This window comes from Festucalex cinctus, chromosome 1 (genome assembly GCF_051991245.1).
Source record: "Festucalex cinctus isolate MCC-2025b chromosome 1, RoL_Fcin_1.0, whole genome shotgun sequence".
NCBI lineage: Eukaryota > Metazoa > Chordata > Actinopteri > Syngnathiformes > Syngnathidae > Festucalex > Festucalex cinctus.
Window position 1 is genome coordinate 54,934,426 of NC_135411.1, and position 22,753 is coordinate 54,957,178.

At 40.7% G+C, this 22,753-nt stretch overlaps 1 protein-coding gene and 2 non-coding genes across 5 annotated transcripts in view; 1 reads left to right on the forward strand and 2 right to left on the reverse strand.

Moving 5' to 3' along the window:
• Positions 1-21,340, forward strand: part of znf385c (zinc finger protein 385C) — a 165,288-nt gene extending 143,948 nt beyond the window's left edge. For all 3 annotated transcript variants that reach the window (XM_077494978.1, XM_077494974.1, XM_077494988.1), the window contains 6 exons: positions 4,331-4,520; positions 12,549-12,890; positions 13,059-13,246; positions 16,661-16,756; positions 18,512-18,601; positions 20,720-21,340. In XM_077494978.1, the coding sequence (XP_077351104.1) occupies positions 4,331-4,520; positions 12,549-12,890; positions 13,059-13,246; positions 16,661-16,756; positions 18,512-18,601; positions 20,720-20,956 (1,143 nt within the window). In that variant the 3' untranslated portion in view covers positions 20,957-21,340. The remainder of the gene's footprint in view (positions 1-4,330; positions 4,521-12,548; positions 12,891-13,058; positions 13,247-16,660; positions 16,757-18,511; positions 18,602-20,719) is intronic.
• Positions 180-251, reverse strand: trnat-ugu (transfer RNA threonine (anticodon UGU)). Its single transcript has one exon. It is a non-coding gene; the product is annotated as a tRNA-Thr (tRNA).
• On the reverse strand, positions 877-948 carry trnai-uau (transfer RNA isoleucine (anticodon UAU)). The gene has a single exon. It is a non-coding gene; the product is annotated as a tRNA-Ile (tRNA).
• Positions 21,341-22,753: the final 1,413 nt, after the last annotated feature.

The following is a 22,753-nucleotide window of genomic DNA, read 5'->3' on the forward strand; positions in this document are numbered from 1 at the left end:
TGCGTGAACAGTGCGGGAACCTCCCAGTTCGTGCCCCAAAATCGCAGGACTTGACACAACAAGATCGTGGCCAAAAGTCGTGCATGTGTCAGTCTTGCATTAGAACTTGGTCACATAAACTAGGAACAATGCCAAGACTCTTGGCCAACAAACCAAGTGAGCCTCAACTCACGACTGGAAGGTACAGATGGGGTTTGAACCCATGATCGTTGGTTTACAAGACCAATGCCTTACCACTTGGCCACTGCACCTGTGCAAATTATGTTCACTGTTTCCCGTGACATTATGATGAGCTTGAAAAGCAAATTGCCATTCCAATTAGCTCCAACTTACTCAATGGGACAGAAAAAGGATGAACATACGGTCATTACTTTAGTGGACCCACTATTACTACTTTACCACTGATATAAATGGTGTCGAAGCCATGGGCTACACTTTACGGGTCATAAACCACACTGTTTCTCAACTGTGTCTGTTCCAAGCAGTCAAGTGGAAACAGAAATCAGCTTTTGGATTCCAAATTTAAGGCAAATATAGGTTCAATTGTGTTTTGGGTTTACAAGAACAATACCTTAAAACGGGGTGGGCAAACTCATTCCTCAAAGACAGAAGTACGGTGGTTTTTGGAGGTTTCCCTCCTCCAGCACACCTGAATCAAACTGTGAGGATCGTTATCAGATTTCTGCAGAGGTTGCTGATGAGGTGATCCTTTGAATCAGGTGTGTTAATGGAGGAAAACCTCTAAAACATGCAGGAGTACGGCCCTTGAGGATCAGAGTTTAAGACCTACTCATTAGAACTTGGTCACATAATCAACCATTCCAACACTCTCAGCCAACAAACCTAACACGCTCCAACTATCTACACACCACTGTAAGGTACAGATGGGGTTTGAACCCATGATCTTCAGTTTATAAGACCAACACCTTACCACTTGGCCACTGCACCTGCTATATGCAGATGAGAGTCACTGAGGTTTCCTGCGATATGATGCTCAGCTTGCAAAGGGAAAAAGCTTCCAAATTGCTCCAACTTACTCAATGGGACAGAAAACGGATGGACATATGGTTATTAGTTTAGTGGATCCACACCTTACTACTTTACCACTGCACTTGCCCCAATAAGAGCATCAAGGAACTACATCAAGACTAAATGCAAACAAACCTTAGAGTCCAAATCATTACACATTTGAAACGTACAGGTGCTTGAAACCATGATCTTCAGTTTATAAAACCAACAACTTAACACTTCTCCACTGGACCACTTACCTAAATGTGAGATTCGCTGAGGTTTCACATGACATAATGCTCAGCTTAAGCAGTTGAACAAATTGCTCCAAAGGATGAACAAACAGTCATTAGTTTTTCTGGATCCACACTTTACTACTTCACCACTGCATCTGCCCCAATAAGAGGTTTGAACTACATCAAGGTTTCGTGTGACATTATGATCAGCTTGGAAAAAAAAAAAAAAAAAAAAAAAAGAAGTTGAATTCAAATTGAATTCATTCCAAAACAAAAAAGACAGTAAGAAGGTATAACCAACATCATCAGTTTACTGGACCCACACATTACTGCTGTCGCAATAAGAGGATCAAGGAACTATACTGAGACTCAATGAAAGCAAACCACAATCTCCAACACATCATTCAACAGTACAGATGGGGTTTGAACCCATGATCTTGGTCAAGACTGACACCTTACCGTTGGACAATGTACCGGTTAAAGGTGGGATTCACTGAGGTTTCCCGAGCTAATATCATCTTGCAAAACCAAAACCAAGTTAAATTCTAAATTGCTCCAACTCATTCAATATGAGGGCGGCACGGTGGATGACTGCATGTTTGCCTCCCAGTGCTCAGGACACAAGTTCGAGTCCAGGCTTTGGCCTTCCTGGGTTTGCATGTTCTCCCCATGCCTGCATGGGTTTTCTCCCGGTACTCAGGTGAGGACACTGGAGTTAAAAACTAAAAGACAACGGAATAAGAACAGTTAAAAGTGAAAAGAAAACAGAATAAAAGGCAAAAACAAAGCTAAGTGAGAATATGGTAAAAGGAACTGAGGATGTATAAGAAAAGAAATAGAAGGGGGGGTTCTACTTTACCTTCCCCAGCTGAGGTCTCTCATGACAACATATATAATTGTTATACTGTATCACATTTCATTTTAAAGGTACAGATGGGGGTTGAACCCATGATTTTCGGTTTACGAGACCGACGCCTTACCACTTGGCCACCACCTGCCACTAATTGTTAGTCATTGAAATTTCACTGATATCATGCCAAGTCTCAAGTACAAATTGGGGACAAAGTTATAATTTTCGGTTTATGAGACCAATGCCCCTAAAAGGTGAGGATCGAGTGGGAAAAACAATTGAAATCCAAATCACTCAAAGGTAAAAACTGGGGCTGAACCAAGGATTTTCAATTTACAAGAACTTCACTTTAGCACTGGGCCAATGCACCTGCATACAAAGAATTGTTTAGTTTTCATGTGATATCACGACAAGGTGACACGGTGGATGGTTACACATCCGCCTCCCAGTGCAGAGGATGTAAGATTGAGTTCGGGCTTCGGCCTTCCTGTGTGGCATTTGCAAGTTCTCCCCGTGCCTGCGTGGGATTTCTCTGGGTATTCCGGTTTCCTCCCACATTCCAAAGACATGCTTGGCAGGTTGATTGAACATTAAATTGTCCATAGGTGTGATTGTGAGAGTGAATGGTTGTTTGTCTGTGTGTGCCCTGGATTGGCTGGCAACAAGTTCAGTGTGTACCCCACCCCCTGCCCGAAGATAGCTCGGATAGGCTCCAGCATCCCCACGACCTTTGTGAGGAATGGGCGGTTCAGAAAATGGATGGATGGATGGATGGATGGATGGATGGATGGATGAATCACAACAAGGCATGAAAAACAACCAAAGGCAAAGATGGTCTTCCCACAATGCACCTATCCTCACAAGTACAGTCGCTGTCACAAAGTGATCTCTATGGATTTCTCTCGATTGGACTGCAGGGGTATGATTTCCTCTCTGATTAATCCATGAGCAGTGTTCGGGGCTGTGTGTGTCTCGACTAAAATAAATGTATTTAGTAAACAATTGCAATTTTGCAAATTGGGGAAAAAACATTTATAGTTGAAATAAAGTTAGAAAATTAAATCCAAAGACTTACATTAAATTATTATAATTGATATTCAATCAAAAATTTAAAAATAATAATTTTGAATGACGCATGTCAATTCACAGTAATTTTATATATACAATTCAAAATGTTTTTTTTTAAATGCATACATTTCATCATACATTTTATAATTACATCAAAACAATCCCATATTAACTCATCCACTCCCAGCCATTTTCACTGAAGTAACCCCCTTCCCAAGTAACCCAGCTGTTTTGCTGGATTTTGACTGATTTTGCAAGGCCCACAGAATATTGTCTTCTATTGCTATAAAAACATGGCCTCTACCAAAAGAAAGACTAGAGTCTCTTCTTTAATCGGGGGAAAAAAGTATATTTGCATGTTTCCGTTTTGCAACAATTAGCATTAGAATATAGCTGAGTTTCATCATTATTATCAAACCTGTTGAGAACACTGGGGAAAAGAGATTGTTGCAACATGGCCCTGGTTGATTTCTTACACTCTGCTGCCACCTGCTGGTCATTTTTGTAATAACTGCCATTGCTTTAAGGGTCCTCTTCAGGTCAGAAGCTGCATCAAAGCCTGTATGCTCTAGCATTAAAAAAAAAAAAAAAACGTATAAATACGTTTTTGGGACCATGGCAATATTTAAAATTGAATGTGTTTTTGTTTTTGGGAGCAAATGAGTTAACATGCATACACTACCTTATACTGTAGTGTGCGTATTCTCACAATGCGCCTTGTCCTCACAGTTTCTTCAAGTTGTTTTCAGCTTCTGCATACAATCTCTTATCGATTTCTGGTGCAACGATTTCTGTTTTGCTTTGCGAAGAAGCTGTGAGCAGGCACAGTGTAATTCAGAGAGTGTGTGCGTGTGTGTGCATGTGCGGCATCAGCATGTGCAGCGTGTGTGTCTGGCATTGAGAGGCGGCCCTCTCGCTGTGCACATTGTTAGGCTCTAGTTGTGTGCTCTTGTTGCGTATTTCACATGCAATTATACCTCTGGCCTCCCGGCGTGCCTCCGCCGTTATCAGGCGGGAACAGACCGCCGTTCACAATGCTCCTTTTTTTTACATGGCCCTCACATCCACGCCTCTTGCTTTTTTTCTTGCAAAGATATTACATCGATTAAAATTCTCCCATCTTCACTAATCTGTTTTCTCTCTTACTCTCTTTCTGGCTGTGCCGCAGAACCAGGCAGAGGCTCACTACAAGGGCCACAAGCACACACGCAAGCTCAAAGCCATCGAGGCACAGAAGAACAAGCAGCGGCGGGCCTCGTCTGGTGGCAGGGAGCGAGACAGAGAGCGGGACAGGACCAAGACGTCAGAAGTTGTGGCACCGCCCCCTGTCACGGACCCCAGCTTAGAGGAGGGAACAAGTACGTAAGGCGTGTCTGGAGTGAGGGAGATGTATATGCATATATCTTGGTTGAGGAAGAGGTGCCTATCATCCAACATAGCATCCAACATATTGACATTTCTCTCGCCAAGATTTACTGCCTAATTGTTATCTTCTATTCAAAAGCTGTCCTAATCTCAAATTCAAAGGAAGTAATGCCACCATCAACAGGGATGTGTTAGTCATTACAAACCTAAATTTTAGACAAGCAAGGCGAGACCCTCTTTCACTCCTACTTATTAAAAGAAAAAAAAAATGTGTTGACCAATGCATGCGACGATAGCAGTGAACTGATGAATCCCAGTTGCTGAATATAAACATCCCTACATATTGACCCCTGCGTACTTGTGGTTCAGCACATGCAGACTCTTCTTTTATATTTTGAAGTATTTTTTTTTTTTCTGCTTATTCACAAGATTTTGTTTCACATTTCCCCCCGTTGTTCATGTAAAACATGTATACTATAGATATTATCGAATTTTGAAGACATTTTAGGGTTTGTAAAAAATAATAAAAAATACCCCTCCCCCCGCCCCCCACGGCCATTGCATTACAATGGTTGTCATTTACATGCAGATTTTTGACCTATCCAAAATAACGTGTCGACTGTATACCACAAATTCGGATCACAAAAAACTTTATTATTTCAAACTCCTCTTACAACATTTTCCTGAAAAATGTATGGCTTAGCTATTATTTGATTTCAGGGGGTGGGAACAGAATTAATAAAAATATGGTGAGGAATCACAGTAACTTCTTCTGATATGGGGTGCGTTTGGAAATACACTCTGAAGTCCGTGCACTACGCTGAGAGGTCGTATGTTTTGGAGTGGCAACGTGTCCCATTAATTTCCAAACGCACCAATCACACACTGTTAGCAAGACAACTACTTGTGGTTTGTTTACGATTCAGCTAAGAAGTAATCAGAGGTGGGCATTCCATCAGTATTGATGGAAGGCCCGTCAATCGTCAACAAAATGGGCATCTGTCATTGGTGGAAACTTTTAAAAATTGACAAATTTAGCATTGACGGAAGTGAGTTTTTGTCCATCAATGTAATTGTCAATCCGTCAATAAATTCAGCAATCCGCCAATGACGGATGTCACATTTTGGTGATGGGCGGGCACATCACATTTAAAAAATTAAAAGTCTCGCGCTTCCCCTGCATTCGGGTGTAAGTTGAATAAGTAACACCTGCATGAGCACCCCCACGCACAAATTTGTTTTCAACTGAGTTCTATGAGAAACCGCACACCTTGAACAAAAGGCTCTCACGACTTAACGGTTCAAGATACAGATTTCAAAAAGGGTTTGTTAGAACGGCAAGGATTTTGGGGAAAGCGAGCATGTTCTAATTTGTTATATCAGATAAAAAATGACAGCATTAGAGCAGGTTAAAAAAATTGTAAACCTCTGCTGCTCGGTTTCAAGGTATAACTGGTTCTCGCTAATCAAGTGGGAACATCTGAGAAAAAAATTATGTGAAGGTAAAAGAGCAAGCAGAATTCTCCTTGAGGTGGACAAGCTAACACTCTGAAGTTAATATTTGCGGCGCACTGGGAAAAACGAACGAAGGCTGAATTAAAAGATGGAGTTGATGGAGAAGCAAAGCACCAGAGAGGAAGTCGATAAGCTGGTTGTTATGCTCTTATGACGACGATAATTGTGTGATTGGCCCGACGTGAAATTGAAATGCGGCCGCGCGAGCCACTGCCAGCCAGCCAGTGCCATTTTGCCAGCCTGTAATGAACACCAGGCGCCAATAACACACCTGCTCCTCTAAACAACTCCAACTCACGGACGTCATCGACTGCCTCATCATCCAAGTGACGTTACCTGCTAAGTGCCGACAGACTGAGCTTTTTTGCATTTTGACGCCGTGTCCACTTAAATCACTTATAATGTCGCTTTGTCATTACAACCCTAATATTGACAGGAAAAAAAAACTCCTGTGTTGCTGCTTTTCAGGTTGCCTGTCAGTTAAAGGAAATTACTTGCTGATTTCTTAAAAATGTCCCAAAACCAGGCGTTGCAGAGATTGCGCATCTGGCCAAAATTGTTTTGAATAAATACACATCTATATTGTCAAAATTTAAATTAAAGTAAAGAATAAAATTAAAAGAGAAAAAAAACATTTTAAAATGGGGGGAAAATGTGTTTTTATAGGTTGGGGTCTTAACTTTTTACATTTTATATTTTATCATTAAAATGCAATCTGAAACTGATTGTTGTGTAAGTGCAACATTGACCAATAAAATGGCCCGGTTCTTCCTAATGGCCATGTAAGTCACTTGGTGCTAGATATTATTCCTGGGGGCAGAATTGCTTGTCTCAATGAGCCCAATAACAAAGACTGATCACACGCCGCTCAACCTTTTTATGTTTTTCCTTAGCAAGTCAGGTATGTAATACTAAATGAAAAAAAAAAAAAAAAAAAAAAACTAATTATCAGTCTCAATCCATTACTGGTCTCAATCTACCGGTCAAAGAATCAATTTTGACTCAGTCTGGGTCCAGACTCAATGTTGCTAGTCACAGGTCGAAAGACGCCATCATCGATGTTTAAAATCTATTGATAGAGATTGACATGTGTTCAAGTGATTCAAGTCTTCATTTCACCATTTAAGAGGAGACATCAAAAACGACAAAGTGTTGGCAGGCAAGTGAGTGATGGCGAGGGAGGGCGGGACGGAGGCGTTTCCCCCGGAGACGGCAAACCCGCGTTGCTGATGACAAGCATCAATCACAGTCGACTTTGATTGACTCGTGGCAGGAAGTCCGCGCTAATGATGATTTCATCGTAAGCTTCTTGTCACCTCCTCGGATCACTAACTGTTTTCATTATAAAACAGTGTGTCTTTTAATTGAACTGCTCAAGCTTGGATTCATTTTTGAGTTGCTTTAGAGAGAAAAAAGGAAAGCTCGCTCGTGCCACATTGATCTGAAGATCCATAAACGAGCTCCTCCTCCTCCGAGGCCCCGCAGGCGCTTGCCAATCGTCTGCTCTTCACGCTGTCAGTTTGCCAATCTGGCCGGCCTGTCTGCGACCCATCGCCAAGCCCTGGGACACACTGGCACTCATAAAAGATTCTGTTTATTTAGCAGCACCAACACTTCCCACGGATTTTTCGCTTGCGGCTGAGCATCTCTTTCACCCTGGATTGATACGAAACTCGATCCGTCAGTCAGGAGACTGCTGGTCAAGTAACTTCCACAATGGAGAGTCAAACAGTGCTCTGCATCCTTAACAAGAATTAAGATTTGAGTTGAAAGCTCATCTTGCGTAACGCAAAATCACAGTACATTATGCCGCTAATTCCACTTGGCAAGACCACATGAAAAGGCTTTTGTTGACCTTCATCCGACAAAGCACTTAAGATCAGTCATTTGGGGCAATGATTCCCAATCAGGGTGCCATGCCTGGGAGGTCATGGAAAAGTGTCCAATTTCACTCACTTTGTCTGAAAATGATCATTTCATGGCAAATATGTATCTGTTCATCTATCGATTTCAGTGACGTTTCATGATAAGCAGAACAACGAAATGCTCTTCCACAAGATGGAAGATGAACAGTAAATCTGTGTATCCACCTTTTTCCATTAATACAATAGAATAAGGCCCATATTCCACACAGTGTTTGAAATATGTGAGTTAACTGAGACAATGCCATCATTGTTTTAGTACTTGTATTCTGCGACATTTAGGTCATATGCCGTGAGAATAATGTCTGCCTTTACTCAGTAAAATTTGGGTTCTTAACACTGTGTCATGGTTTGGGTTGATTTTGTTACTTTTGTCAGGGCTCAGGTTTAATTTTGGTTTAATTTGATTTTGCCCTCATGTTTCTTTAAGTTCAGTCATGATCTGTGTTTTGCGTTGTTGTCCTTGTGTGCCCCCCTGGTTTTGTCAAGCATTGTCATGTCCACCTGTGTTTGCCGGCCCTTCCTCATATGTCAACCAATCAGAATCCTCTGCCACTTGTGTCTTGCCCAGCTGTGTCTAATTGTGTCAATTAATATGTGTGTGTATTTAGTCTCTTGTCTCCCAGCTGTCCTTGTCATTCATTGTTGTTTTCACCCTGTCATGCTGACGTTTTTTCGTCTTGTTGTTTCCCCAATGTCTTGCTTTGCTTACCTTTTGGAGTTTCCTTTTGCTTTTGCTTTTGGTTTAATTCAATTCCCTTTTTACGTCACCTCTGCCTCCTCAACCTGCTTCTCTGCATTTGGGTCCACAACCACACTGCAAACCTGACACACTGTCTGACTCTGATATCGTGGATTTGGGATTTAATATCAAGAGCAAATCTGCAGTGACAGCAGTGCTTTGATGAGAAAATGTTTTATTGTGATTATATATAACCACCCAGATGTGTTGTAGATTTCTATCAGTGTATCACATCACTAACCTTAACTTGGTCTTTGTCTTGATTCTGTCTCAGCCATTAAAGCCCAAGTCCAGTCCTCGAGATTGCCTACCCAGCCTGTTTTAGAGGTTTCCCTGCTTCAATACAACTAAATGAAATGATCAACTCATTAGCAAGCTTTGCAGAAGCCTGGTAATGATCCTGATCATATGAATCAGGTGTGTTGGAGGAGGGAAACATCGCAGACATGCTGGATAGGGGCTCTCGAAGACCAGACTTTGGCACCCCTGCATTAAAGACCAACTTGGAAGTAATTTCATAACATCCCCCAAAAATGGTCACAAGTGATGTAGTTAAACATTGTCCAAAAAAAGAAAGCATGAAAAAAACTCATTTATATTTTGTATATTTGACAAAATAATCGTTTTCCGTAGCTAGAGCTTGGCGACTGACAAACCCGGAAGTGATATGGGACAACAATGGCAGAACTCAATATGGAAAGTACACAAAGGCAGCCAAAAATGGATTCAGAAAGCAATATGCTGAGCTTAAATGAGGAGATCCAAGTATTTGAATAGTTGGAGGAAGAGGAGGAGATTGACATGTTATATGTTGGACCATATAAGTACGAGCCAGAGCAAACTCTGTCGTAAACAACAATGTTTTCTACTTCCTGATTCTTTGTTTTCATTTATTTTGTTAAATGGATGTAGACCATTCATCCCAAACTGCCCAAGTCATTAGTTTATTCAAAAATAAATCAATCAATAAATTAAATTGCTTTCTACTTCTAATGTGGTGAAGTGTTGTTCATATGCTGTAGACGCTCTTCACTGCCTCCTATAGCTTGGGAGAATATCAACCACAGCGGGGAAAAGTCGCACTGTGTATAATGGAGGCAGCAAAACGTGTGCTCGCAGGCGTACACAGTCAAGCAAACCCTTTGAAAGTGGAGGGGACGGATGGTAGTCTTTGTGAAACTGAAGGAAACCCCCATCCCCAGTACCATCTGCACCTGTGCAAGAGGACAATCACTCTCATTACTCTGTAATCTCGCTCCTCTATAGGTTCGTTTTCTGTGGCAGTTATACTGCTTATCTCCAGTGATGAATTTACTCAGGGTTAGAGACGAAAAATCAATGGTGAGAACGGAGGAAGAGCGACAAATGAAATGGAGATATTCAGCAGAGCCAGACTCACTCGTCCTGGGCGAAGTGTGCCCCTGGGGGATAAAGGAAAATGTGTAATGGAACTTCAGTGACATATCAGCTAGGTTTGCAGTTGATGATATGTTTGTTTATATCAACACTTAGCGTGGACTACAAGAATATAGACATTAGGACCTTTGAACATTTGGCCACTGGAGCCAGTTTCACGAACCAATCTGAACTTTGGTAAGCAAATCAATCATGAGTTGAGCTACTAAATAGTCTCAAGAAGCCATGGCCAAAAAGATACAGGAAGTATTTCATTTTAGTTTGACATGGCCATTTTAGAATCCTATTGCTCATTTTCAGGGGTCCTTCAAAAGCAAGCTTGCCTAGACGTTTTTTCCAATTCTTACCAAATGTGAAAACTTAAAATGAATGGAACGATAAATTGTGAGAACCCCACCCCACCCCACCCCCCCAAATAACCTGGCAATAGCCAGATGGATATGCGCTTCACTCAAGTGAGTTCTCCGCAATATCCATCTGGTACCTCTCCACGGTAATTTGGTAGGGAAAGACGGGACATTCAACAATTCAAGGTGATTGGATAATGCAGCATTCTGATGTTTATTTTAACCAATCACAGCCATGGGTGAAAACTTCGTCTTCGTTCTTGCTGAAGGGGGGAAAAGCACGAATATCTTACCAGCTAGAAATGCACGAAGCGCCTCTCGCTCTTCAAAATTCAACAAGGAAATGGTGAGTAATTCTGCAAGAACAGAATTAATTGCAACGTCCATTCGTCCATGGTAGGTTTGTTTGTTAGCTCCTTCGTCTGCGCTGGCTTCCTGGTTTCGTCACAGTTGCATATCCCGCTCCCAAACACAATGTCGCTCTGTGATTGGTCCGAACCAATCAGCAGGAGCGGTACAAGATGTATTCTCCGGAGTTTGTGAACTCACGAATACCGCGAAAATTCATCGATCGCGAGAGAGAGAAAGTCAGTTTTTTTTAGTAACATAAAATTCGGTAGGCATGCTTATCACAAGTAAACCTGCAAAAGAAGTCTCAAAAAGCCATGCCTGAAGACACATGAAGTCTGCCACTTTTGGTTGAGGCAGTCAATCTTCAACCAATCCAAAGTTTTGACTTTTACAGTGGTCCTTCAAAGACCTTTGACCTTGAGACTTTTTTTTCTAGTTCCCACTAGATATTAACCACGTACATTTAACAGACAAGTGCGAGTGATTAGATTTTTTTTATCATTTCATTTAGAAGTCTTGGTTTGAACTTGTCCTTGTCTCAGTCTTGACTCTCTCAAACCACTTTGATTCAGTCTCAACACACCAAAATCGGTCTCCACCCACCCATCCAAGTTTTGGTCTTGACTTAGTCTTAACCCATCAAAATATCAGCCTTGACTTAGGTTCGCTTGTCAAAGTCTTGTTCTTGAAACAATCTAAAGTCCTTGAAGTCTTGGGGGCCTATTCACTAAAGGTTTGCGTCGCCTTTGCACCACGCTAACCGGCAAAAATGGAGCAATCTGGGAGCGCCTAATTCACTAAACAAGCGCAGATGGGGAAATCCGTCACTAAGTGCTCTGCCAAACAGATTGCGTCACTGTGCGCCAGTGTTATTTGCGCGTATGTAAATTAGGTCATTTGCATACATTTGACGCAAAATATGCCCACCCCAATGCAAAAGGGACTCATTGATATACAGCATCTAATTCAGTAACGTCAGCGCAAATAGCCACACCGCGTTTGTGTGACGCAAATAACGTATTTGGAAAGCATGTATTAACCTGCTGCAACCTTGATTCCGGGATCATGACAGCAGTGCGTGCCATTTGTAGCACAACATCCACGGCAGATCATGCAGAGAGGAGAGAGGAGAGAGGAGAGAGGAGAGAGGAGAGAGGAGAGAGGAGAGAGGAGAGAGGAGAGAGAGAGAGGGAGGGGTAAATTTTTCTATGTTTGTTTTAGGAAACATAACGTAAACCGGGCTGATCGGCAATGGCGGGGAGGCATTTTACCATCATTTTTACGTGCCAGATGCATACTGTACGCCCACGCCAACCTCTGAAAATATATTTTTAAAACACGATCGCACCAATAATTTGTACTTTATTAATGGATGACGTTGTTGTCGTCCTCTCTGCTCTGTACAGCTTAATGGCGCTATAAACGCTTACTCTCGGTCCAACCTCGCTTTCTGATAATGTAATCTTTCTTGCAACTGTTACTATAACAACCATGTTCTTGGCGCAAATCCATTGCCATGTGTGGTAAATCAGGTGCGCCGGTATATGATTAGAACAATATCCTTAGTGAATAGGTTGGTAACTGGGCGCAGACTGCGGGTGCAGTTGTGGTGCAATATTTCGCGCTATTACCGGACGCAGCACATTCTTAGTGAATATGCCCCTTGATGGTCTAAAAATCTTGTGTTAAGTCAGTGCTCATGTTCCGTTTCTTTGTATGTTCCAACAGGTGTTCGGTCGGACCTGGAAGCATCCTCCCTGGACATCAAAATAGAGGATAGTCCCAGTCACTCGGCCATGCTGACACCAGTGTCGGATGTGTCGGCCGGTGAGCTGGTGGCACTCTCCCCTGTGCATCTGTCCGAAACAGCTTCTGACTCCGGTGGCCCAGATGCAGTGGATGCCACCGAAGCTGTGGAGGCTGGGGGATCAAACGGGCAGGTGGACACATCCGGCACCGACGGAGAGGCTCAGGTGGATGAGAGTGGCAAGAAGAGCAAAGCACACCTCCACTGTCCCGTCTGCAAAGTGACGATGAACTCCACCTCCCAGTTGGAAGCCCACAACAGCGGTATGGACTTGAAATTATGATAATAAACTTTGCTTTACAATTAATGTCACTCAAGCTGTCTGGTGTCCTTGGATTGTGAGTCTCATTTTATCCGTCTTATTGTGTATGTCTCCTTTTGTCCATCTGGATGTGTCCATCTGATTGTGTTTATTATATTGTGCTCATCAGGTACAAAGCACAAGCTGATGCTGGAGGGTCAAAGCGTGATGCCCCGCCGCCGCGGCAAAATGGCGGCGGCTCGAGCCAGCTATAAAAGCAAGAGGCTGGCTAGTAAAGGTAGCCTGGGCGTGTCCAATAAAAGCTTCCAGTGCGAAGTGTGTGAGATCGCTCTCAACTCAGAGACGCAACTAAGTCAGGTGAGACATAGATGTACTAGCTTGGCCTAACGTAGCGTGCTGTGAAAAAGACTAACATGAGCGTTTTCAGCCCGGGATGTCAATAGTTGTCATCACTTGATGATGTACTGAAAGCTAAACAACAACAAAAAATACATTGTACTGCTGAATCCCAACAGAAGTTTGAAAGTGAACTTTAACAAGAAACCCTCAACCTGGCTGCGCTCTAATTTGAAACTCTAACCCTGTTTTTTCACCTCATTTTTAAATACAAATCTTGTTTGAAAGCCTAATTGGAAACCCTTACCATGGAAATAAAGGACTCCAGCAGATGCGTCAGCTTCTGTACAAACAGTGGCCTATAATGAGCTCACCTCTGCACTCCTCATTAGGATGATGATGAGGATGAAGATGAGGATGAGGATGATGCCTATGGCAGAATAATGAAAACACAACTGTGTATACTAATAGTGTGGAAAACAATTTGGAGCAATTTTAACCCATGTGCCATGCTGAGACACACCTATTGCAGAAGGCAGCACACGCATTACGTAATGCACGTCTAAATTATTTTGACTAAATGAGACCAGCCGGCACCTTCATTTAGGATACAGCACTGCCATTTTGTGCACAAATGATGCAAGCGCGGAGCGTCTGAGCGTCATTCCGCTACACTCGCACCTTCTCAATTCATGGAAGCATGCTGGAAATGTCGCTTCTTCAATCCCATGCCAACAATCATTGAGTTTTGCTTGGAAGGGAGGATGCGAATAATACAAAGTACACTGAAAAAAGTTTTACCCCACTTAAATTTAAAAAAATGATGTCCAGATATCACATCTAAAATATTTGACTTCACAGAAACTAAATTGAGTGACTTCGTATGACTTGATTATTTCATGTTGATGTAAACAACTTGAACCAACTTTAATTTTTTCGCCTTGATCCAAAATATTTTCTTAACATTTTAGTTACTGAACCAAATTAATTAATTTACTTTTAACTGACATCCCATGTTTTATAAAGTACTGTACCACTGACTGTCAATGAGCAGCAGCAGGCACTCAGGAACCATTTGGTGAGTTAAACATCCAATTCCAACCCATAATGCTGAAGGAAAACAGGAAGCCATATGGGTTCAATTTTTATTAGGAGTGTTAAAAAAAAATCGATTCGGCGATATATCGCGATACTACATCGCGCGATTCTCGAATCGATTCAATTAAAAAAAAATCGATTTTTTTTTTTATTTATTTATATTTTTTTTTTAAGAGCTCAGAATTGTTCATTCGGTAGTCTTACCGATTCAACGTCTTATCATCATTGCCTTTGTGTGTGTGTGTGTGTGTGTGTGTGTGTGTGTGTGTGTGTGTGTGCGTGTGTGTGTGTGTGTGTGTGTGTGTGTGTGTGTGTGTGTGTGTGTGTGAATCGATTTTTAAACTTCCATTTTTAATGGAAAAATATTCAACAAAACATCTGACTTCGGGTTAGGATTCACACCTTGAGCATGGAAGAATGTTATATGAACGGAACATTAAGCCTTAATATTTTATTTTAATGCTGTTCAAACATGAAACAGATTACAACCTCTATAAGACTGAAATTTCAGATAAATAAATAATACATTTTCATATAAATCTTACACTCTACAAGCTTACTGATTAGTATTTTCTAAATTTGAATGAAAAAAAATCGCAACAAGACTTATAAATTCGTATCGGGATTAATCGGTATTGAATCGAATCGTGACCTGTGAATCGTGATACAAATCGAATCGTCAGGTACTAGGCAATTCACACCCCTAATTTTTATAGTCTATCGGTATGACCCAGGCAGGGATTGTTGAACCCACAATCTCCCTATACATATATATATATATATATATATATATATATATATATATATATATATATATATATATATTAGTGCTGTCAAACGATTAAAATTTTTAATCTGATTAATCACACTTTTTAATTTTGATTAATCACGATTAATCAGCTAAATTACTTGCATTATATAAAATGCAAAATACTGTAATATTTTGACGTTAATGCATTTTATTATCTAAATGTCATTTGAAAACATTGATTAAATGCATGTACGCAATTGTATGCATGCATGCTCAAAACATAACAGCATCATAACAATTGGGTGCAATTCAGCAATTATATTACAAAGAACGTGCTAAATACTGACGGAAACTTGGTAACAGCATCATATCAACTGAGTGCAATTCAGCAATTATGAATTAATTAAATGCAAATTACTTTTGTTTTATCTAAAGTCCCGTTGGGGTGTTTTTTAAAGCAAAATTTACCACCGAGCACACCAACTGGAGTCACCCGCTCATCTTGGACCAACAGGCGTAGGAAATGCCGTGCATTGACCTAATCACTGACCTGCGCAGCCTTCAATGTAACCATCCGCGGTTACGTTCAAGGCTCAAGTGCGGTCGAAAAAAATAGTGCGATTAATCTGCATTAATACGTGATTAATGCAACATTTTTCTGTGATTAATTAATCTATTAACGCTTTAACTTTGACAGCCCTAATATATATATATATATATATATATACATCCATCCATCCATCCATTTTCTTGACCGCTTATTCCTCACAAGGGTCGCAGGGGGTGCCAGAGCCTATCCCAGCTGGCGATGGGCAGTATCTGGAGTACACCCTGGACTGGTTGCCAGCCAATTACAGTGATTTGATTGTGAAAAACACTTATTTTGCATTGTCAGACATCAATTTTGATTTCGACAGAACTAAAAATACGTCCAAAGGACCCAAAATAAAGTTTTTGATTTCCTTCCAATTAAATTTCCTGTCTTCATGCCCTCCAGGTAATATTTTTAGTTTGGGTCAAATGGACGTGCATGCGCATTGAAAACGACAGCACATCACTACCACCAAGGCATTGCACACAGGTGCTGGGGTGGCGGAGTGGTTACAGTCGCTTTCCTTCGGTGCCTATGGCATGGGTTTGTTTCCCCACCCAGCAGACCATGTTTGTATGTGTGAGTGAATGTAAATGCTTGAACCCCAAATCCTGTCTTATCATATTGGCCAACAATGGTAGTGTGCATAATGTCATATTTACATCTTCCCATTGTATGTATCTCCAATATGCACAGACTGTCTTCTCTTTCAACTCCACAGATATGATGTACTGTAGATATGTTCTTCCAATAGAGAATTGCTGAGTCACAGTTTGGTTATTGTGATTATATTCTCCCATTTACACCATGATTACACAGACGCGTTCCTCCCTGGAGAAGAGGGAAAGTTAGTCAGGTGGAAAGCGATGTGATTTGTATATGCTTCAGTCAACGCTCTGCATTGTTTGTACACAAGATGAAGATGCTGGAGATGACGATGTTCGGGGAACAGATGCTGATGATGCTTATGGTGTTTTGCTTTTTGTTTTCCCAGCACATGAACAGCAGACGGCATAAGGATCGAATGGCTGGAAAACCGGCCAAGCCCAAATTTACACCACACAGCAAGAATCAGCAGAGCAGCTTAGCGGTGAGCATTACACTCTGTGTGCGTTTGTAGACGTGTGCATGCGTGTGTTGTCACAAAAGTAAGTATGAACCTTTTAAACGAAATTATTTAAGGAAGGAAGAAAAGGAGGAAAGACAGAATTAAAGAAGGATTCAAATGTAGGAAAGGAAAGTTGTTATAATATGAACGATATGGAATAAAGCTGCGTTTGGCTGGCAACCAGTTCAGGGTGTACCTACTGCCCGAAGCCAGCTGGGATAGGCTCCAGTGCCCCCCGCGACCCTTGTGAGGTGCAAGCGGTTCAGAAAATGGATGGATGGATGGATGGATGGATGGAATAAAGGAAGTAAGGATGTATTAAAAAAGGAAGGATGAAAGGAAGCAAGGATGGTATGAACGATACAAGGAAACAAGATGGTACACAGTCATTTCTAGAGTCAATTTTGACTATTTAGATAAGAACCAAATAGACTAACTTTTAGAGTAATATTTACACTTGGAAGAGAGTAGGTGTGAATTGTCTAGTACCTGACGGTTCGATTCAATATCGATTAATCCCGATACGAATTTATAAGTCGATTGTTGCGATTTTTTTTACTCAAATTTAAAAAAATAGTAATCAGTAAATTTGTACCTGTACACTGTAAGATTTGTATGAAAATGTATTATTTATCCGAAACTTCAATCAAACAGGTTTTAATCTGTCTCATGTTTGAACATCTTAAAATAAAACGTTAAGGGTTAATTTTCCATTAATATAACATTCTTCCATGATTAAGGTGTGAACACTAACCCTAAGTAAGATGTTTTGTTGACTATTTTTCAATCAAAAATGGATGTTTAAAAATCAATTCGGCCGCCTATTGAATCGATTTGAGAATTGTGCGCTGTGTTATCGCAATATATTGCCGAATCGATTTTTTTAACACCCCTAGAAGAGAGTAAAATAAAGAATTGGGAAAAAATAAAAGTGACTCAAGCTAGAAATGAACTCACGACCTTCAACTTAGGAGACAGCCAATCTACTCCTTGAGCCACATTGCTCCAGCTTTCTGCTAGTATATGTCAGCTGCAGCTGATTTCATGATTGCATGGAATCTTCCCAAGACCAAAAACAATTTGTGGTCTCTTGGAGAAAAGCAAACAATAGGAGGGGCAGAGCTCAGGTGGTAGTGTGGCACTGTGGCAGCCTCTCAAGCTGAAGGTCCAAAGTTTGAACTTTAACCTTGAGTGATTTTTATTTTTTACTTTTTTTTTTTCAAGTTTTTTTTTTTTTTTACTCTCTACCATGTGTAAATCTTAGTTTACAACTGAGTCTATTTGGTCCGTATCTATATAGAGTCAAATTTGACTCTAATAGAGTCAAATTTACACTTGAGAATTTACTGTGATGGGTTAAAAAAAAAAAGGCAAGTAAAAAGGGAGGAAAGAAAAAAGGATGTTTTGAAAAGATGAAGGAAGGAAAATGGAATGGGAGAAGAAGAAGAAAAGGAAAGACAGCTGGAACATAGATGGATCAGCGAATAGAAAGAAGGAAGGGAGAGAGGAATGGAAGCAAAGCAGGAAATAAATTGCAATGAATAAACAAGGAGGAAGGATGGAAAAGTATGGTCTGAAAGGGGGAGTGAATAAAGAGGAAGGATGTGTTCAATGTGTTGAATCAATGTAATTAGGTAAGAGTAGTCAAATGTGAAGCAATGGTAAGTGGTTTAGTGCCAGGCTGTGATTGTATAGCAAGTAGTGCAAGCCCCTGTACTTACCCGAGTGCCCCCACAGAGCATGCGATGGAGCGGCTGTGCAGGTGTGGCTGTGTCGGCCATGAAGAAAGCTTTGGGCCAGTACAGATTCACCTCGTTCTCCTCGCAGGTCAGTAGGACGGGGGGCTCCCTTGGGATCTACCGGAGGAACGTGTTCAGGATTAGAACAGAAAAGCTCACTCTGCTTTGGGATGCGTGCTCAACTTTCAATACAGTTCTTATATGCAAAATGCAAAGAGATAGAAAATAATCCGGCATGAAACCGTTAAGTGTGCAGGAAAACGGTCAAATTTGCTATTAAACTTAAAAATATAAATTCAACTATGTGTCTTTTTGTTTTGTTTTTGAATTGTGAACCCGTTTTTGTTTTCTTGGGAGAAAAAGTTGACCAGCGTGCTTGATTCAAGCTGTTTATTGTCACTCCCAGTTGAAGTTAATTGTGAAGCTCAATATAAAAGCAACACAATTACTCATCACGGATTTAACTATGAAAGTCTGCTAGAATAATGGTAACACGCAAAACACCTAAGAAGAAACTACCATTGCTAACGCAGTAGTTGTAAACCTTTAAACGACTACAATATTATATGTTTATGATCTGTGAAAATGTTTTAATATGACTGCCACTTACAGTGAATGCAACGGTCTTCTTTGTGTTTTATCATCAAATCTACATGTATTGTCCACTGTATTGTGTGTATGAACGGACTTTACTGCCTCCTGGTGGTCAAGAAGAAGCAGCATATTGTCCAATGAAAAAGTAAAACGTTGCAAAAACTGTTTAATTGGTTACATTTTATTTTATGATGTTATTAATGTATGTTTTTATTCAGTACTTTGCATGGTTTTAATTGCATTTCACATTACAAAAATGTGTCGCTGTTTATTGGTGGCGGGCCTGGAGCAAAAGCTGCATATGGAAAAGGGGATGCAGCAAGTGTCTGTTAAAATGCGCAAAATAAATGTGATTTGAAATTTTTGGAACAAAAGTCATTTAAAAACCTTTAAAACTAAAATGTGTTTTTTTTTTTGGGGGGGGGGGGGGGGGGTGTTTGTTTGTTTGTTTTTTAAAATCTATACACAATGCAGCATGCCAAGGCCAGCAGGCAAGATTTTGGACATTAGATGCTCACTCAGCTGAAGTGTTACGAGATTTACTGAAATGTCACGTGACCTTGCGCACGACAGCTGCATTTGTTTGGAATAATGTATGAAACGATACAAGTCTATAATAGAGATGTGATTTAAGGATGAACTTATGAAAATTTTTACCTTTGGACATTTATCTATGCTAAGCGCAAAGGTGAGAGGTGTTGTTTTGATTGTTTGCTATTACCTGGCAGGCTTTGAAAGGCTGTCGTCATAGAAACAAACAACCACAATGACTCAGTTTTTATCCATTTGGAGCTAAAAACGATGTCATGGAAACAAGCCATGTGATCCATTAAATGACACCTTTGTGCCTTCATCAATGACAGCATTGACTTGAAGAGGCCATTTATGTTTTTACTGAATGAGGAGAACATACAGACGGTATGTGAGTGTATGTTTCACATTTAAGTTTCTCTGATGATGATCGTCAATGCATTGAGTGCTCAGGTGATGTGTACGTGTGTTTGTCATGATACAATGCATTAACGCATATCTTTGTCTGGTCAGCACTGGGGAGTGACCAGAAAGAACAAAAACAATCATAATTGCACTAAAAAAAAAATAAAAAATGAAAAAGTTAAAGTAGTATAGCCAAAAAATTTTACCTCGCGATTAGATATGAAACATTTTTAGCTCATCTTTTTCATCTAACATATTTTCTGGAAAAAAATAAATAAATACATGCACTATTTTTGTCTTGAAAATTCACTTTTTTCATACATATATATATATATATATATATATATATATATAACCTAAATCCAAAACAATTACATTAAAATGTATATCTTAATTGTTACAGTGTTACAGAGTTAAATGACCAAAATAGAAAATATTTTATTAATTATATATTTTTGAATTAATCAGACAAATCGGCATCTACCAAAACAAAAAACAAAAACAAAAAAAACATTGGTCAGGCCCTAATATAGCTATATATTCGACTTTAATCTTTGTGCAATGATTTGTTTTCGTGTGTCTCTCGTGCTAGTTGGTTGGTGATTGGTTGAGTGGGGGCCACATGTTTACAGAGTAAAACATGTCCTCTGTGTTGTTGCTCTTGTGTCTTCTCCAGACCAAACTGGCCTTGCAGAAGCAGCTGACCAAGAGCTTGACGGCGGGCTTCCTGCCCGGCCCCCTCACGCCGCCCACCCTGTGCACGGTGGCCGCCAACCCGCTGGCACTGCGCCACCCGATGGCCGCCGCCTCCGCCGCGGCCACCTTCATACAGACGCCCTTCCTGGGGCCGGCGCTTTTCCGGCCTGCTCCGGGGCCTCTGCGGCACGCGCCCATCATCTTCTCCCCCTATTAATTGGTGTCCCAGTTGGTGTCCACCCTCTCTGTGTGACCAAACTATGCAGTCAGCCTGTCTTAAGGAAAGAGTGGCAAGCCCCCTCCCCCATCATGCCTTTTCCTGTTCCGGTGGTCACCAGTGAGAGAGCAGGGGCCGCATAGATAGCCATTAAATGGGGTAAGGGGGGTAGGGGGACTTTATGGCTGTTACAGTGTTATTTATTAGATGAGTCTAATTGTATGTTTAAGATAAGCTCCCTTTACTTGAGTGCTTTTCAAAGTGTGAGACAGAGAACCTCAGCAACTTGACAAAGAAAATGTAGATTCAATATGGACAAAAAGTATTTGAGAGGTAAAACATAAGAGGTAACGCAGCTTGAGATAAATAAAGACCTAAAATGTGTGTGTGTGTGTGTGGGGGGGGGGGGGGGGGGTGCTAAAAGCAAACTTCAGCTACACCATAGACAGTCAGTCACAACACTTCAAACTAGGTGGAGTCGCAGCTTTAAAAAAATTTTAAAATGTGCTAAGCTAACGTTAGCTAAAACCAACGTTTTTCTTTTTTAAATGCACTGACTTCTGTAGTTTGAACAAGACAGACAAAAGTATCTGAGCTTGAGGACTTTAGCAGCTTGAGAAAAAGCAAGAAATAGTATTGATTTATTTCAAACGTGCTAAGCTAACTTCAGCTACAGCTATATGGAGAAAAGTATTTTTTAGGCAGAAGACTTAAAGGGGTGTCAGCTTGAGAAAAAAATTAAATGATAGCATGGATTTTTTTTTTTCTTTTAAAATGAACAAAGCTAACTTCAGCTTAGCAAACTTTACTTTCAACTACATGGAAAAACATATCTATGAGGATGGTGTGACAGCTTGATAAAAAATTGATTTTTAATGTTGTACGCTAACTTCATCTAAAGCTACCAAAGGTTTTATGAAGGAGAGGAATTAAGGATCTTGAAAAAATAAAATCGTGCTTTACTTCTGCTATAACTTTGTTGACAAAAGTATTTGTGTGGTAAAGGATTTTAGCAGTTCCATGTAAAATAAAGAAATAACATAGATTTCTTTTAAATGCGCTATGCTAACTTCAGCTAAGCTAATATTACAGGTCCCCTGCTACTAGTTAGGGCGATAGCTTGTCTAACAGGACCTTTCCCCCTCATCTTACTATAGTTCCTTGGCTCCAAGGTAGTGCCGAAGCACTACTTTTATGTGAGACAGGAGCACAAAGAGAGCAAAATGGTGAGATTTGCAGGTTCCCCAAAAAAAAAAACATCTGCTAAGAGATGACTATGATTTGTATGATTTGTGAAATGAGAATTTGTTTGGGAACACTAAACACAAAAGTATTTGAGAGTCAGGATTTCAAAGGAGGAGATGTAGCATTTGGGAAAGCAATAAGGCAAAACCTTTCTTTTTATTTTAGATGTGCTAAGCTAACTTCAGCTGCAGCTAGATCAGCAAAACATATTTTTGACGGAAAGCACTTTTTTGTGCTAAACTCACTGCGCTACAATGGCATAACGGCTCGATTTTGAGCGCTGGTGTTTTTCTCCTTGAGGGACGCTCACTTTCCTGCACTTTGAAAAGCCCTGCTTCACCTGATGCCCTTTTTTTAAAAAACAAAAAACAAAAAACAAGACATTCATGGGTCCACATGGTAATCCCCCCACCCCCCGCCCCGTGCCGATTGGGCATCAACAGAATCGCTGGAACACTTACATTGAAAAACAGACCGCTGATGAAGAGGAGGAGGGTTTGATCGACAGCCGGCGCATGACGTGTGGGAGGGAACAAAAAAAAAAAAGCACAG